This window comes from Lagenorhynchus albirostris, chromosome 9 (genome assembly GCF_949774975.1).
Source record: "Lagenorhynchus albirostris chromosome 9, mLagAlb1.1, whole genome shotgun sequence".
NCBI lineage: Eukaryota > Metazoa > Chordata > Mammalia > Artiodactyla > Delphinidae > Lagenorhynchus > Lagenorhynchus albirostris.
Window position 1 is genome coordinate 12,172,341 of NC_083103.1, and position 18,525 is coordinate 12,190,865.

General features: G+C 49.6%; 1 protein-coding gene across 1 annotated transcript; it reads right to left on the bottom strand.

Annotated features, from left to right (window-relative positions):
- Positions 1 to 1,872: 1,872 nt before the first annotated feature.
- Positions 1,873 to 7,092, bottom strand: LRRC55 (leucine rich repeat containing 55). The gene is made up of 2 exons (XM_060157701.1): positions 6,417 to 7,092; positions 1,873 to 2,156 (listed from the first exon to the last, which is right to left on the bottom strand). The coding sequence occupies exons 1-2, from the start codon at positions 7,075 to 7,077 to the stop codon at positions 1,921 to 1,923; spliced, it is 897 nt and encodes a 298-aa protein (XP_060013684.1). The 5' UTR covers positions 7,078 to 7,092; the 3' UTR covers positions 1,873 to 1,920.
- Between the last annotated feature and the right edge of the window lie 11,433 nt (positions 7,093 to 18,525).

Below are 18,525 nucleotides of genomic sequence, written 5' to 3' on the forward strand. Positions count from 1 at the left end.
CTGTTTCAGGGGCTGATGTGCCCTGAGCACATCTAAATCTGCAGGGCACCTGATTTTACTGCCCTTTATTTAGCTGATCTACTAGGACCTTCATGGCTGTGAATCCTAGGGACCCACTACCCAGCCCTCCCAGGCAGTTTCTTCCTCAAGCACCTGGGAAAGCAATGGAAAGAGAAACGAGATGGAGTTGAGTCGCAACCCTGCTGTGTAAGCAGGTCACACCCAGTCTTGAATCTCTATTGCTCCATCTGTAGAATAAGAGTAATGATGTCGGGCTTGTCTCCCACACAGGGTCGTGCAAAGTCAAGGAGAATGACGCCAAAGTACCTGCACAAACTGTCCAGCACTGAACAAATACAGGGAAGATAATGATGAAGATGATGAAACTGACAATGAAGATGATGATGATGATAATTGTGCTTCGCACATGAAATTACTTGAGTTTTGACTGCTTAGACATGGTTCCCTGAATGGAGCTGCCTATCACCTTCCTTCTAGAGTTTATCCAGATAATGTTGGGTAAGATACTCAGCTCTCTACAATTAATTCATCTGTAAAAGGGGAATCATAAAACTCGCTAGGCAGTGTTGCTGGGAGAATTGAAATCAATGACTCAGCAGATTTAAAAGTGCCCAGGAGAATGCCTGGTCCTTTTTGGGAGCTTCATCAAGTTGGAGTTTGAACTTAGATAACTTTAGAGGGAATTGTGATGTTCCCCAACTTGAATGGGGTAGTAGGAAGAGCACAGATTTTATTTTACTCGTTAAGTAGCATGTGACTTAACCTCTCTGAGCCTTAATTTCTTCATCTGTAAAATGGGGACAGCAGTGCTCACCTCAAGAGGTTGTTGTGTGCATTAAAGGGAATTGTCTCTGGAGAGAGCTTATCACAGTGCCTGACACCAGCAAGTGCTGGGTAATTAACAGCTCTCTCACCCTTATGCTGAAGTGGGTGAGTTGCTTAGAAGGGGGAGCAAATCCTCTGATGGTTACGACTGTGGCGGCCTTCTCCTCCTTCCGTCCTGGGTATCATGCTACAGGGCTGCAGCCCATGGTGCGCTGCCCTGTCGAGATCCCTTGGCATGAGCACCGTGGCAAGAACAGTCACAAGATTAGGAGTCCCAGGGTGCCAGGACTCCTGCTTCCCTCTTCTGAAGCCCACGCTCGAGTGAGAGGCAAGAGACAGGGGTAGGAGAAGAGCACTGAAGGTGTCCATCCTCAGTTTGCTACCTGGACCTCGCCAGCATGCTACAATTGGCCGCATAGGATGGGGGGAGGGCAGTCAACAGGAGGTGGTCTCACCTGGCAGCTGCTGGTAGGAGGAGGCTCAGGGGGCTGGCATGGAGGTGTTCTCACCCTCAGAGGCAGTGATGGGCAACGCCGAGAGCTGACAGATTGGGTGTCAGGGGGAACGTTTTGGTCCTGTGTCACTTCCGCTCTGTACATTGAAGTCACAGGTATCGTTCACTGTTCTCAACACACCAGGCACACTCTGGCCTCTGTCATTGGCTTCTGTCTGTCCTTCTTTGTCTATGGACAAAGCAGACAATTTTTTGATGACCCAGTTCACCTGGGTCATCAAAAATCACCTCCATTCTTATAATTCTCTTGGACTTTTCTAGACACAGTTGATGACCCCTCCTCTGGGCTTCCATAACTATGTACTCAGTGTGCTGATAAAAGGTCTTAAAGGGAAGAGTTTTCGACTCTCTCTCCTCTATCCGAGGTAAGTGCCTTGAGGGGCAAGGTGTAGGTCGGTCCCAGTTCCTAGCACAGTGTCTGGCCCACCGTAGAAGCTCACACGAAGGTACTTTCCTGACCTTGCTTGAGCCATGACCTGGCTGCCCACTCTGGCCGGGGCAGAGCCAGAGTGGGCAGCCAGGGAGGGTGCCCGGTGGTCAGCGGCGTGGAGGTACCCGGGTCAAATCTCCTCCTCGTCGCTGGCCTTGCTCCAGCGGTGGCAGCAGTTGGCCGTGATGCCCAGGAGGAAGTTGGTGGCCACGGATGCGATGGAGACCACGAAACCCACGAAGGCGATGAAGAGGTAATCATCCAGGGTCAGGGTCAAGTGGCAGGCCTTGAAGCTCTCCTCGGTCAGGGAGAAGAGTGGGGCGCCCTCGACTTCTGGGGGGCCCCGGCACTCAGCCAGCTGAGAATCTGCAACACAGAAGCCAGGGAGGGTGAGTGGCTTAGGGGAGAGCGGGAAGAGGGAGCCCCTGCCCCTCCCAGGAGAAGCTGGGTTTTATGAAGTTTCTTCCACGTGCCAAAAGTTGCACTCACCTTCTTTAGTGCCCTCAACAACCCTCACGGCAAGTTTTTTTTTTTTTAATTTTTTTAATAGATCTTTATTGGAGTATAATTGCTTCACAATAGTGTGTTAGTTTCTGTTGCACAACAAAGCGAATCAGCCGTATGCGTATATATGTCCTCTTATCCCCTCCCTCTTGAGCCTTATATATGGTTTTTTGTGTGTGTGTGTGATACGCGGGCCTCTCACTGTTGTGGCCTCTCCCGTTGCGGAGCACAGGCTCCGGACGCGCAGGCTCAGCGGCCATGGCTCACGGGCCCAGCCGCTCCGCGGCACGTGGGATCTTCCCGGACCGGGACACGAACCCGTGTGCCCTGCATCGACAGGCGGACTCTCAACCGCTGCGCCACCAGGGAAGCCCCTATATATGTTTTTATAGAGGTGAAGATCACTGCTCGGAGACTTTAGTAACTTGCCTAAAGTCCCGTAGCCCCCTGCTAACGGCAGATCTGGGACTTCTGTGGGACTTCATCATCATTGTAATCTCTTACAATAGCCTCCCAACTGGTTTCTAGGCTTCTGCCCTTAATCCACCTCGACACAGCTGGCTGAGTGATCCTTTTAAACCTGAAGTCCTGCCATGTCACTCTGTGCTTGAAACCTTCCCCAGGCTTCTTCTCCTTCCCAGAAGAACCTCCCCATCCCTTCCACTCGCTTCCTGGTTTGCTCGGATCCACCCACGCACACCTCCTGGTCATTCTTCCATCACCCCGAGCATGTCCCCTTTCAGTGTGGGGAGGGGGAGCCTTTGCATTTGTCCCCTCGTGAGGGTGCTTCTCCCCTGGATCTCTGCACAGCTCAGGCCCTCACCGCCTCTGGGACTTTGCTTGAATATCAACTTCTCAGTGAGGCCTTCCTTTAGGATTCTATATAAAACAGCAACCCCACTTCACTTTTCTCTGGGCCTTCTCTCTCTTACCTACTTTGCTTATTTTTTTCCCCATTGTATGTATCACTGTCTCACAGTTTGTTTATTATCTGTTTTCTCCTTTTGAATATAAGTTCTTCCTGTAGTATCCTTAGCATTAGAACAGAGGCCTGCCCATTAAATGCTCAATTAACCTTTGTTAATTGAATATGTGAATGAATGACTCTGTCCAACTCCAAAGCATTGGGTCTTTCTACTACCCCATATGGCTTTTCCAGATACACAGAGTGTGTAGGGTTAAGAGTTTGAGCTCTGGAGCTATTGGCCTGGGTTCAAATCCCCTCTCTATCCCTCCCTAGCTGTGTGATTATGCCTAAGTTATTTAACACCTCTGTGTTGTGGTTTCTTTATCTATAAAATAAGGATAATAAAAGTAACTATGTCATAGGATTGTAGTGAGGATTCTACGAATTAACTTACAGAAATGATAGATTCTTGGTACACAGTAAGTACTACATAGGTGCGTGTTTTTATTGTCATCCTAGGTTGGTCTTTCTGGACAGGTCAGTGGGGTCATATTCTGCACACAGACTTCTATAGGAGGGGCTTCTCCTTCAGTGGGATTGCTGTTCTCTCCATCACTGATGGCCCCAGCTCGCCCTTCCAGGGTCACTGGTACAAATGCATGGTGGCCGTCAATGGCTGCATCTTTCTCTGCCTTGGAAGGGAGAGCGGCAGGCAGAGGGCAGTTCTGCCTCGCAGTGCCAGCCCTGGCTTTCCAACAGCCGGCCACTCCTTCGCTCAGTGGGTACATATTAATCCAACTCTCTCCTTGGGCAAGTCTTTCTTGCTTTTCTGGTTCTTATGAAGAAATGGGAAATGTAAGAAGGGGATAATTTAGTCTCAATCGTCTAAGAAAGTCAATGTGAAGGAGCTTTTTAAATTATGTGGTGCATAATTGGTGTTTATTCATTCTGCCATCTTTGAGGGAGAAGAATAAAATGATGGACTTGGATTGACTCTTTTGAGAAACGGATGAGCATGATTCTCCTTAGAAATGGAGAGTCAGGTTCAGAGGGAGGCTGCAACCTTCCCCAAAGCCCAGGCTGAAAGGTCTCTGTAGGCTGTATGCATAGGACCCCAGACTCCAGCCAGGACGAGATGGCACCTGGAGTTGAACATGCAGAACCAGAAGATGCTGAATCCCAAAGTCTATTGAGTGAATGAATGGGGTGGTGGTGATGCATTGCGAGGCTGGGGGATGTGGGGACCCTGAGGGCAATTGACAGAGCCTGCAGGAGGGCAGGATGGGAGCCCGGGGGGCTGACGAAGCCCTCTGGTAAGTCAAGGGACCAGTCTCGAAGTTGATTTATATCCCAAGGTCTCCCTATGTTTCTCTGTGTTGGGATTTGTCCAAAAGATAGGGATAGTAATGGGAATCCCATGAAGAAAAAGGGAGGAAGAAGCAGAAAAAGACAAAGGGAAGAGTGTCACCTAGTCCTACCTAGACTGGCAAGTTCTTTGCCTCCAAGACGAAATATCCTGGAGAGTGTGTCATCGTGCAGGGTGTTCTGTGGAGGAACAGGGAAGCTGCGTCTCTAGCTGTGGCCTGTGGCCAGTCACTTTCCCTCTCTGGAACTTGGGTCCCTCATGTGTACGGACATGAGACTTCGCTGATGGGATCTTGGACCCCCCTCCTGCTCACTGGGAGCCTGGGCTTCTTCCGAAGGGCAGCAGGGACCTCCGAGATCCCAGAAGAGGAGAAGCCCCTGTGTGTGGAGGAACCCTGCGGGCCCTTTCTGTCCTTAGTGCACAAGAGAGAGGGGACGAGGTGCAGCCTGCAGAGGTTAGGCTAGTGGGGAGATCGATCCAGGCAGCCAGGCTTCCCCTCGTGCGCCCTCCCCTCAGCCCATCTCGGTCCCCAGCTATTTTGGTCCCAGAGATCTGCCTCCCGCAGTTCTGTGGGAACACTGGAATCGTGACCCACAGCCCCCCGCAAACTATTTTGATCCTGGGCTCCCCACTCAGCCCTCCTCTCCCTCCCACCTCATCCAGCACCGCTGCTTCTGAACTCGCTCTGAGCTCAGGCTCTGGGAAAGCCCCCGGGTGGTGCCCCCCCGGCTAGCCCTACTGCAAAAGTTCGGTGCTGCCACACAGGAGAGCTGGTGGCTGGGGACCACAGCTCAACACTGCCTGCCTGCAGCCTCATTGAGCCTGTGGGGTTCAGGCTCCTTCAGTCCCCAGTCCATTCCCAGTAGAGGCTGGCTCGTTAAATAGCCACATAAGAGTTTCTCTTCTCAGATCGACACTCCATGCCCAAACCTTGCAGAATTCTGCCAAGGCCCTTTGGCCAGCCCAGAACTCAAGTCCTGCCTACTCCTGGTAGCCTAGAACCTGACTCATCAGGATACAGCCAGAGGGCAGCCAGGCTGCCAGGGTTCAAATCCTGACTCCAACCCTTAACGGCTGTAGGACGTTGGGCAAGTTACTGAGCCTCTCTGTGCCTTGGTTTCCTCCTGTGTGTGTGTGTGTGTGTGTGTGTGTGTGTGTGTGTGTGTGTGTGTTTGTGGTGTCTCACCGGGGTTCTTGTGAGGATGAGATGAGCTAAAACATGTAATATATTTAGAATAGGGCCTGGCAGATAGTAAGTACTACAATAAATGGGGTGAACCATTTCTATTTATTTCTACAATTTATTTCTACAATAAATGGGGTGAACCATTTCTATTTCTTCTAGTACTTAGCACACTTAAAAAGCAATCTGGTAGAGTAGAACAGAGCTTAGAAGTCAAATAAACCTGGGTTTTATCCACAGCTCTGCCACTCTCTAAATGAGTGACTCTGGCCAAGTCTTTTCATTGTTCTAAACCTCAGTGTCTTCACCTGTAAAATGGGGATAATAAGAGTGGGGTCCAATGAGATAACACCTGCCAAGTTGGAAGGTCATGGTGGACGCTCAATAAACACTGTCTATTATTAATGAGCTGTTCTTACTTGTTTGCTCTCTGTCTGCCTCATTAGGTCATCAGGGCCACAGGGGCGAGGGTGGCGTCTGTTTCATTAATGCCGGGTCCCCTGCACCGGGCACGCACAGCAAGAACTCGGCAAAGACTTGGGCAGTGCAAGACCGGTGCACGAGGAGGCGAGCCCGGGTCGGCCCTCAGCAGGTGCGCAGGGTCTCTAAGTCCCTCCCTCTCCCGCGGAGCCTTTGCTGTCCGCGGGGCCGGTCTCCCTCCCTTACCCGCCGTGCAGCGCTGGATGCGGTTCCGCAGCCACTTCAGCAGGGGCTCCATGGTGCAGCCGCATACCCAGGGGTTGCCGCCGATCTGCAGGGTCACCAGCCCCGGCAGGCCCTCGAGAGCCTCGAGGCTGAGGAAGGCCAGGCCCCCGTAGCTGAGGTCCAGGTCCCGGAGCTGCGCCAGGCCCTGGAAGGCCCGCGGGTGCACCCTCCGCAGCCCCGGGTTGTGGCTCAGGTCGATGTGCACGAGGCCGTGGGCGGCCTGGAACATGTCGGCCGGCACGTGGCTGAGGTTGTTGTAGCTCAGGTCTAGGTGTGCCAGGCGCTTGGCGTGCAGGAAGAGGCCCGCGGGCAGTTCGACCAAGGAGTTGTTGCGCAAATCCAGCACCCGGAGCTCTATGTAGCACGTGAGGTAGCCAGACGGCACGGCGGCGATGCGGTTGTGGGCCAGGCTGAGGTTGCGAGTGTCCCTCGGCAGGTCCGGGGGCACGGAGAAGAGCCGCTGGCTGCTGCAATCCACCACCTGGTTATGGCACGTGCAAAGGACCGGGCAGCTGGTGCCGGCATCCGAGGGCATCACCCCTGCGGCCAAGATGAGGGAGACCAGCAGCATGGCCGGGCGGGGGGGCCCAGGCCAGGGCAGCTGGGACCAGGTGTCACCCATCTTAGGCTGCTGGCAAGAGCGGTGCTGAAGGGAGGCCATCGGGGCTGGGGCTGTGTCCATGGAATCAAGAGTCAGTGTCTTAGAAAGGCAGCTGCATCAGGGGCCAGAGCCCTGGCAGGTGGGCTTGGCGGCACGTGGTATCATGGCTCCAGCCTTTCCCAGGAGCCTCTAAGCACCAGAGGGCTCCCTGCGTGAGCTCCACAGGAAGTCCCCTTTGGGGCCTAGGGGGCCGTACACCCAGCTGAGGTCCCCCAGGGTCTGAAAAGATGATCAAAGCTTGAGAAAGGAATGACCCAAGGATGGGGCTGGACCAGCTGCCAGCAGGTCGGGGAAGGGTCCCTGCAGGTCTTTTATGTCCCTCTCACCCATGACTTCTGGGTGCTCCTCTCTGGATCATGTCTGAGAGGTGGGAGGGGGACTGGAGGACAGGGAAGGTACCTTTTAAAGGTCCTGGCATGTCTGCAAACCCCCAAGCCCTGTCCCAAGTCTGGGACCCATTAGGAGGCCAGGGCTGCTTTTGAACCTCCCGCATTCAAGGTCTCAGTGGCCATTGCTACTGACGGCCCAGTGGGCTCGAGTCCAAGAGGGTCCTGGAGTGGGCGTTTGGGGAAGGGAACCCGGAGGGGAGGGGGTCTCCATGGGCCTCTGAAAGCCTCGGTACTCAGCCTCAGTGTCTACCGAAATCCCCAGGGAAGGGAGGAGCCCCACGGTCGGCCACTGCGGCTGGAAAGAGCCATGTGTCCCGGAGGTGCAGGATGAGGGTCGGCTAGGAGAGCTCAGGGGATGGACTTCCCAAGCCGGGCTCCGTGTTCAGTGGGCGGAAGCCGAATTCCCTGTGTCAACAAGGAAAGCACTCAGGCAGAGCGAACCAGTGCGTGTCCTCCCTGCTGTCCTCCTAGGTTCCTGGCTGCCTTCTTGGCCACCAACCGCAAAGTTCTCTGCTTACTGTCTCTCAAGTGTGGGGACAGACCCCACTCTCATATTGTTGTCACCCACTAACCTTCCCCCCGCCGACCTGCAGCCATCCTTCTCCTAGGTGTCTGTCCTGGGCTAGGTGCACTGGCTTCTTCTCCTAGCCCCACCCACATCAGCACCAAACACCCCACCTTCGAATAACTCTCTAAGAAAAAATGCATACACACACTGGCCGTTTGCACACCCCCTTTCCACACTCAGCACTCCCATCTCCCCCCCCGCCACACACACACACACACACACACACACACACACACACACACACACGAGCATTGTTCTTCTCCTGTGACTCCCCCATATTTTGCCCGGCCATCACACCTCCCCAGTTTTCTCTCCCGCTTCCTTCTGCATACTCATACCTGCAGAGCCTCCTTCCCAGTCTGCCCCCACCATCTTTCACCCCTGGTGCGCACCCCTAATCCCAGCATCCTTTTCCACAAACACTCCACTCTCCCCTCTGCCCCGCAGTGGGAGCCCACACCCACACTGGGTCAGGCAGAGAGGCTGAGCGTGATGACACACCCAGTGTCTCAGCTCGCTACCCACCCCGCATCCGCCGTGGCCCCTCATTTCTCTCGCACCCACTTGCTGTCCTCACTTGTCCTCCCCTCACCCCCTCGTCCGGCACTGCCTCTCTTCTCACCGCTTCCAGCCTCAATCCCCCCCACTGGGAAATCATCCCAGCTCCCCTTAACCAGACTCCTTTTTCTCAGCCCCAAGGTCTCCCCCTGCACTCCCACAGGAGCCCACTTACTCTGTTCCAAGGACACAGCCATCAATCTGCAGCAGACACGGGGCTCCCTCCCTCATCCTGGAATCCCCGCTCGCTTGCTGCTCCAGGAGAAGAGATTGCCTCACAGGCTTGTCCCCTCCCCCGGCCTCTCCTCCATGGCTCCGGGATCCCTGGGCAGCATCCTCTGTGGTTTCCCGTCCCGTGGTCCCCGTGCTGTTTCCTTTCTTTTACTCAAAAGGGGAATCAGAGAGAGGATGCTTAGAAGAAAGTTCACAGAATCCGAATGCTTCTTCCCGAAACTCAGCTAGTGCTGAGGCTGCTGGGGTATGTGGCTTTTGCCAGGTCCTCCCCTCCCTCCCCCTTCCCTCCCTCTCTCCCCTCCTCTCTCCCTTTTTCGCTCCCTTTCTTTCCTCGAGGGCCAGGTACTGACGTTTCACTGTCTCTTAGCAACTGCCTCCACATCTCTGAGCAACAGGAGAGCTGGCTATGGACCCCACCAAGATGACAGAGAAGAGAACGAAGCAGTCACAGAATCCACACCCACAGGATCCTAGTGATGGGACAAAGGGGAAGAAGGGGCGAGGCGGGTAGACAGGCCAGGACAGGGGCAGGGGCAGAGGAGCAGGCAGGGAGAGAGGGCAACAGGGCCCAGAGGGAGAGACTGGAGCAGGGGCAGAAGCATGAATCTGGCCTCTGAGATGGAGGAAGGGAGACTTAAGGGCATCAGACCCAAATGAGATAGGAGGGAGGGCTTGGAATGGAGAAAGGAACCGAGTGGGGAGGCAATAAAGATATGAATGAAGATGGAAAGAAAAAAGAGAAGTGCATGAGACAAGTTTGCTCACTTGATGGGGTCTATCTGTTCAGTCCATATACAGCATCTGTTTCCCTGGGTCTGAATGTATTTTGGTCACTAGGTACCAGGTGACGAGACTGGCTCAGGGCTTGTCAGGGATAATTACAGGAGGTGAGAACTTTTCTGGGTTCCTTAACTGTCCTTGAGTCCTGACCCCATGAGCTCTGAGAGCTTTTGGGATGCAAAGTGCTGTCTGCCAGTTCCAGGTGGGGTACCTGGGGCTGTAGAGACAGATGTGTCTCTCAGGGAGTGAAAGTTGCCAGTAAAACCTTGTGGTTCTGACTCTTTCTCCAGGCCCAGGGACTCTGCTGCCCTGTTTCCATCTCTCCAGGCTTCCTGCTCCCTCCCGCCCCAGACTGACTTCAGATGAGGGTGAAGTCTTTGCAAAACCTCTTTTCTTGGTGACCCATGGAACCAGTCTCTAGCTGCCCTGCATTTCAAAAACCAGCTTGACTAGTTGGTTTGGTCACAGAGCTGGTTCATTTCTTCTTTTATTTATTTATTATTATTATTATTTTTTATTTTTGGCTGCTTTGGGTCTTCGTTGCTGCGCATAGGCTCTCTCTAGTTGCAGCGAGCCGGGGCCGCTCTTCGAGTGGGGGCCACTCTTCGTTGTGGTGCGCGGGCCTCTCATTGCGGCGACCTCTCTTGTTGCGGAGCACGGGCCCCGGAGCGTGTGGGCTTTGGTAGTTGTGGTGCGGGGGCTCAGTAGTTGTGGCGCACAGGCCCAGCTGCTCCGCAGCATGTGGGATCCTCCCGGACCAGGGCTCGAACCCGTGTCCCCTGCACTGGCAGGCGGATTCTCAACCACTGCGCCACCAGGGAAGCCCCATCATTTCTTCTTTTAATCATTAATTATTGAGCACTCACCATATGCCGGGCACTTGGGTACATGGTGGGCAGATAGCCACCCATAAGATGGATGTAGGGTCTGCCCTTATAAGGGCGAACTCATAAATAAATAAATACAGAGCTAACGTGTTCACTCAGTTGATCTGGGGCCACTTCTATTTCAGTAATATCTTAGGTCTTTGGGGGAAACCGCAATGGAATAATAGAAAACACGTGTCCAGTTGTACAGATTTGGGGCATTTACAAAGTTCTCAAAATCACTGTCTTCTCGCACATGATCCTTTTTCCTGTGTGGTCGTAGAAAGTCCACATCGCTTTCCACTGCTCTTACTCATATTAAGCCCATCTGGAATCTTCCACGTTCTACAGTGTCCAGTGCAGAGTAGCAGGGTAGCCACTGCATTGATATTGACACATTGAGTTCTCTGAGGAAAATACGATTTGCATCACCCTCCATCCCTAAAGAAGGGAATTGTCATTCAATTCATTTCTGAGCTTAGAAATAGAATCTTAATCTTAACCCGCAAAACACAGCAACACATTGAAATAAATGACCTGTTATAAACAAGTAAAACAAAGGTAGCATAATACCTTATTATCATTGACAGAAAAATGGTAGGAAACGTAATTATCTCAATGGAAGCTAAGAAAGGTAATCGGTACCTTTCAATATTTAATGTTGATTAAAGGCACATTAAAAACAAATAAAAAAGAATGTTTTCTTCTTTTACATAATATGTTTATAATTAGAGCCAATAATATGACTGAAGGAAAATATTTGTGATGGTTTCCTTAGAAACTAGGATCTAGGCAAGAATGCCTTGTCACCATTTGAAACCAGTTTTCTGAGCTGTAAAATGGGAATAATTAGAATGGCACCTAATTCATGGGGTTGTTTTAGGTTACATGAATTGTTATTAATAGAGCACTTAGAACAGTATACAGCAAGCACTACAGATGTGTTTGTTTAATGAACAAATAAAGTAAAATAAAACGGCAGACTACAAAATTGCTAAAATGGTTACGCAGCAAGGAAAACAAATGGCACAAAAATGGGAAATGAAGAAAGGAAAGTATCACATCTGCCAATGATTTGAAGGTATTCTTCTGCAAGGTAAGTCTCAAAACCATTGGGAAAACTCCAACTCAAAAACATCATAGCATATGTCTTGTGTCAAAGTGAAGTCAAACGGGGGTAATTATCTTTTAAATGATTGTTTACCCATAATCATTCTCTAAGTTAAGTATTAAACCATTATTTCCTAAACTGGTGTCTCATGGGTACACTGTGCACCATGAGAAAAATGTTTGTTCTCAAATAAGTTTGAGAAACACTAATTAAACAAAATGAAACAAATTCATTTATTGCACAATTTCTCAGAGGCTTTAATGTGCAAACATTCGTGGTGACTCATCAAGGGAAAGGGCTGGGGGAGGGCGAAGGATGTATAATACCCAGTGTTGCTCTTATGCTGGGTGGCTGACTACTCCCCTTAGCAAAATGACTTTCTCCTACACAGCAACCTTGCAGCAGGAGTGATTCAATTTTGAACTCCAGTAAAATGATAAATTATTACACATCATGGCCTCTCAGGGTCTCTTGAAAGTTATTGAAACCATGACTGTTCAATCATGAATGTCAAGGATTTACTCTACTGGGAAAACACACAGAAATTAATCTAAGAGTTGTAGATACAAGTGAACTGAACAATTATTTTCATTACTATTATGATTTCTTGACATACATGTTAAATTCGTTGTAATAATGATAGAAAACCTTTAAATACTTGAGAATAAATTTAATCTACCACATTAGAAATTTGTTCAGGGAAAATTATGAAACCTTAGTAGAATGAAGTTACAGGAAGAAATAGAAAGCTAATCTCTCCAGTTGCTGAGAAAGCTTAACGATAATAAAGGTGACTCTTCTGCTTTCTACATTATAATAATTTAATGAAGTAGTTAGCAGAATCTGATGAACTGGTAGTGAAAGCTATCTGGGAGGAAAAAAAAAAAATGGGCAGGAAAGCACAGATGATATTAATAAAGAAGATGATGGGGCTTCCCTGGTGGCGCAGTGATTGAGAGTCCGCCTGCCGATGCAGGGAACGCGGGTTCGTGCCCCGGTCTGGGAAGATCCCACATGCCGTGGAGTAGCTAGGTTCGTGAGCCATGGCCGCTGAGCCTGCGCGTCCGGAGCCTGTGCTCCGCAACGGGAGAGGCCACAGTGAGAGGCCCGCGTACCGCGAAAAAAAAAAAAAAAAAAAAAAAGATGATGGTCCTGGTGACCCGTTTTAGGCTTGTGACCTCCAGACCAGAAAGATAGTATAAATGTATGTTGTTTTAAGCTACTAAGCATAATGGTAATTTGTTACAGCAGCCATAGGTAAGTAATACAGCCCTCAAGACTCCCACCCCTCAGGTATATAACCTCATGTCACCCCCTTCCCCTGAGTTTCAGCAGAATCTGTGACTATGATGGGATAGTCAGTTGGTTTTGTGTTAATCAAAAGGGAAATTATCCAGATTGGTGTTTCCTAATCAGGTGAACCCTTGAAAGGGCTCGGGCCCTTCCTGAGTGGGTATTTGAGGGATATTCGCCATTGCTAGCTCTAAAAATGGGGGAGGGGGCTCACGGCAAGGACCTAAGAGCCCTCCGGTTGCTGAGATCGACCCCTGGCCAACAGCCAGCAAGAAAATGGGAACCTCAGTTCTACAACGGCAAGGACCTGAATTCTGCCAATGAGTTTAGAAGATGACCTGCAGCTTCAGATGACGACTCAGCTGGCCAACATCTTGACTTCAGCCTCGTGAAATACCCCGGGGAGAGAGAGCATTGACACTGTGTCAGGACTTCTAATACATGAGTGTCCTTTCAAGCCACTAAGATTGTGGTAATTTGTTCTGCAGCACAGAAGACTAATACAAACATTATGTGGAAAAAGGCACCGTTTCACTAGCAGTTAAATGCATGAAAATAATCCCCATTTTGTGATAATACGTTCCATGAGTAACAATAAATACATTTGCAAAATTCCATGAGCTGAGTATGGGGGAGCCAGATATGTGAACACTTCCTGCAGGCACTGGGCATTGGCTCGGGCCTGCTTAGAAAATTGCTGGTCTCTTTGATCTGACAAATAGTAAGAAATTAGTTCATGCAAAAATATTCATAGCAGGAATATTTATGATAAGGAGAAAATGGAAATAATAGGAATGCCCAGCAACAGAGGGTGCTAAGCGAACACCATGTTAATGTAAAAGAAAACCCACGGAGAACATCACCAATTGTAGTACGCTGATGGGTAATACTGCTACCTGGAAAGCAAGCAGAATCATGTTAACTGAATAGAGCAGAGCAACAGTTAACTCATAGTGACTCCACCATTCATTAGCTGTGTGTCCTTAGGCTGGTTACTCATCCTCCTAGTACTCAGTTTCCTCATCTCTAAAATGGGTATGAGTTTAGTTTGTACCTAAAGATTTGAAAGAGGCCACCAGGATATTTGAAAGAGGCAATACGTGTAGAACCTGGCACAGTTCCTGCTCCTTTCTAAAAGCTCCATGAATTAGCCATTACCGCTACTATTAGTACCATTATATAAAAGTGGATTGAATGCCTTCCTCACTCTTTCAAATCTCTTTATTCAACCTGGGAGGCAATATTACATGGCGGGAGTCTATGTAACCTAGTGGTTACAGCAAGGGCTGTGGAGTAATAATAATAATAAACCAGACTCAGTATTATTATAAGAATTAAATGACCTACATAAAATGGTTCACAGTACCTGACACACAGTCAGCTCTCAACAAACCTTAACTACTATTATTATTATTACTACTATTGTTATTTGGGGATAGGGGTGGTGGAGGTGACCATGGAACCACACCTCAAACCATAGCACTGGTTCTTAGGCAACAACCCCAGCCCATCCTTTTAACTTGTGAACTGCTCACACTTTCTGTTTCTTGGTTTCTGGACCTCTGGACCAGTGCTTGAGCTCTTTTGATGTTTGCTTCCTGCCCCTGCCTTGGTGATCCTCCATGCCATCCCTTTGGAGTTGGATGTTAACATCCTGCATTGTTCCTGGCTATTTCAGAGGTAGGTGTGTGTGTGTGTGCGTGTGCTCAGATGTGTGCATGGATGCGTGTGTGGGGGGGGCACAGGGGACAGAGAGGGTGGATATGCATACTATGGAAACATAAGTCGCAAAATCTCACACCTGCATGCCTCAGGATACGGTGCGTTCATATATAGTATGATCGGCAGTTGGCTCCTGTTCTCTGCCCCGCCTCCCTTCCCCTGCCCCCACCTTGAGGGGAGGGAAAGGCAGAGAAGAGGCAAGGACAGATGGGGAATGAGGGGTGGGTGGAGGGCAGTTCCTTTTTATCATCCAGTATTCTGTTGGCCAGATCCTTCCTGGAGTCATTGCCACTGTCCTGCAAGTCCCAGGCAGCTATGAGGCTCAGAATTGCTCCCGCGGATACAAAACCTAAGCCTCTAAGTGCTTATCAAGTGTGTTTCTCTGAAAAGTTAATTTTATTAAAGTCTGTTAGGAATTGCAACTCTCTGCCTTGTGAAACTCTCTTCTCTCAGGAGTTCTCAATGTAATTGTACTTTTACCTCTCTGTCTCCATTGTTAGACTATAAGCAACCTGTGGGCAGGGGCAGAGCTTTGTTTATATTTTTTCCTCTAGTGTCTAGTACATAATAACCTCATGAATCCTTGGAGCGTGAATGTCTATCTACGAATACGACTCTTCACCACTGGCAGTAATGCCGAGGGAGGCTGATAGAAGAGAGAGAAATGAATGTATAGGGTTGAAATAACAGATTGGACTTTACACACAATTTCCAGCAGAGTAGGAGGTGGAAACAGCAGACATTGTCACTCTGAGATCTTGTTGAGAGAGGTCACATTTGCTATGGTGGGAGAGAGGTTGGGGACCAGAGGAAAGGAACTGGCTTCTTCCTTAGTTGGCCAGAGCTGACCGGCACGGGGGCAGAAAGGAACCCATATATGTCAGGTAGCTAAAATATCCAATTTTACAGACAGGGTGACTGCAATCCATCCATTTATTTAACACATATTTATTGAGCACCTACTACATTCCAGACCCTGTTCTAGGAACTAGAGTACAGCCAGGTTTGATACACAGGCGATGTGCACCTGTACAGCCCATGGGGCCAACATCCATTCTGACTGGTCAGTGACCATGATGTTGGCACATATGTTGACTGTACATATATCGACTGTCCCTGTTTAGCAGTGAATGAAGCAAAGTCCTTGATCCCTTGGTGTTCACTTTCTGGTTGGAGGAGACAATGAACACACACACAAACAAAATAGGGCAGGTGATGATAAGTGCTGTGAAAGAAAACAAATCAGAGTACTGGGGTAGCGGTTGGTAATTTGCCTAAGATTCAGACCTAAAAAGAGGTAGAACCTGGGCTTGATGGGTGGGAAGGGTGACGGTTTGGCCTCTCTATCTACGTAGCCTCTGAGGAAGAGATTGTGGAAGCAGGTGGCCATGAACCTATAGTCCTCTCTAAGGGGATTCAGGAAGAGAGATCTTCTCATAAGTTGGCCATCAAATATTTACGGAGCCCCTACTATGCACCAGGCACCATGCTAAGCACTGGAATACAGCAGTCAGGAAAACAGGTGAGGTCCCTGCTTGGGGAGGTGGGGAGATGTAGGGAAAAAAGGATCTTAAATAACTGTAAAGATGCAAAGTGCTTCAAAGGGAGGATACAGGATGGTCCATGGAGGTAAAAGCAGGGCTTTATCCTAATGTGGGTGGTGGGGGAGACCTCTATGCATTAGCTAGCAGATTTGTTCAGGCTCCCCTCCTGTGCCCTGGGAGGTGGCATTCTTTATAAGCTCATTGACGCCGGTTATTTGGTTTTGAGTTATAGATATCGGCTTTATTAGATAATCTTTTTGTGCTTCTGCAAGCTATTTATTGTTAATCTTTGGTGTCGTTTTATTCCTTACATGCTTTTACAGTCTTTGCATCTCTCAGGTGAGATAACTAGCTTCATGCTATGAAATACAGATTTTAATGAACTGAGAGGCAACAATAAGAAAGCCATTATTTCTCCTGAGTCCTCTGAATGAGTCAGGAGGGCAGTGAGATGTAACAGTGGGCATGTGAAAACAACTCTGCAGTAATAACCGATCAAAATATCTAGTCATTTGCGACTTATTTGATATAGCACATGATGGCACTATTCTGGTCATTACCTATAGAAAATGTTCTACTTAGACATTTCCTTTGATTCTGGGTTGATAGCCTACCCATCTCTCTTCTCTAGCTGTGTAGAGAAACGTAAAAAAAAACATGGTTAATATAAACTCATTGACTTTGAAGAGCATCACCCCTGCCTGTCTGGTTCCCTACATATTCCTTCCTTTGTGAGTGTCTGCTGGGGCTGAGCCCTTCCAAGATCTCTTGCCTTTGTGATTCTGATATTGTCCAGATGCGCTTAGCGGGCTGGACTCTACAGCCAGACAATGGAGCAGCTCCTATTAACCAGCTGCTGACTCTGAATTATCTCTCTGATCCATTCATTCAGGGCAGATGCCTTCTCCCAGGCACCCTTGAGAATTCTGGGAAGAGGATGGTGGGAGGGAGCCCAGATCCTGCCCTGGATTCTCTGGAAAAGGAGAGCCGCAGTGTTGAAGGAAAAAGAGATGATAGGCAGGGATTGGGAAAAGCTGCTGGTGTTCTTCCCAGGCTCTGGGAAGTAAGACCTAGTTATAGGATGATTCTCCGTAAGTCTTGCCAAGAGAAGTTTCGCCTGGAAACACCCTGGCACTGCAGTGAGGTCATGCCCACCTTTGTGACCTATGCCTTCTCGCTCTGTCTTACCTGTCCACCTGGGTAAAGGTGCACCATCTATCTCTTGTTTCAGGCATAGAAAAAGCTGCCATATTTGGAAAAATTTATTCTTGCCCGCGTCAGTGAAGCCACCATTGCTGATTCCTTTTTTTCATCACCATTTTCACCCCAGCCCAGGGGATGCTGGGCGACAGCCAGGAAACCTTGGTCGTAGCTTTGTTACTCTCCAGTTCTCTGCCCCAGGGTACGGCAATGCATAACTGAAATTTATTGACCACTTACTTTGTCCCAGGCACTTGGTTAAGAGCTTTACATGCATAGTCTTACCTTGTTCTTCTGGAAGCCTTATGAGGGAGGTGTTTCCTTTCCTTTTCTTTCTTTTTTTTTTCAAATCACAGTTTTACAGATTAAAAAACCCTGATGTCCAGATACATTAGGTAACTTGCTGAAGGTAACATGGTTGGTGTGGAAGAGCTGATGCCCATCACTCATTAAACACTCATTTCGTGTTCAGTGCTTTCCAAATGCTACCTTTTAAAATCCCCGAGATAACCTGAAACAGAAGTATGACAGCCCCCTCTTCTACACAGAGGGGAGTTAAGGAGCAAAGAAATGAAGGAACTGCCCGAAGTCCCAGAGCTTGTAACTGGCAGAGAAAGAACTTGGCCTGATCATTCTCTTTCCAAAGCCCAAGCCCACGGTGACTTTTTTTTTTTTTTGCGGTACACGGGCCTCTCACTGCTGTGGCCTCTCCCGTTGCGGAGCACAGGCTCCGGACGCGCAGGCTCAGCGGCCATGGCTCACGGGCCCAGCCGCTCCGCGGCATGTGGTATCTTCCCGGACCGGGGCACGAACCCGTGTCCCCTGCATCGGCAGGCGGACTCTCAACCACTGCGCCACCAGGGAAGCCCCACTCTGACTTTTTGAACCTCCCTCTCTGTGAGCAGGCGATGATGACTGTCCTGGTTACCACACAGGGTAACATCTATAAAGTGGAACAGAGGCTCATTTTTTTGGTGAGTAGCTGTGAGGGGGAACAGCCTTCCAGGCATATCTCCTCTCTCCTGGGTCTGCTCCAGGCCTGTTCCTGGAGGAGATGAGAAGCCTGGGACTGGGAGACATTGGGCAGTAACAGTGTCCCCGGGCCTGTCACAGGGATGTGGTTTTCATACCATGTTGGGGTTTC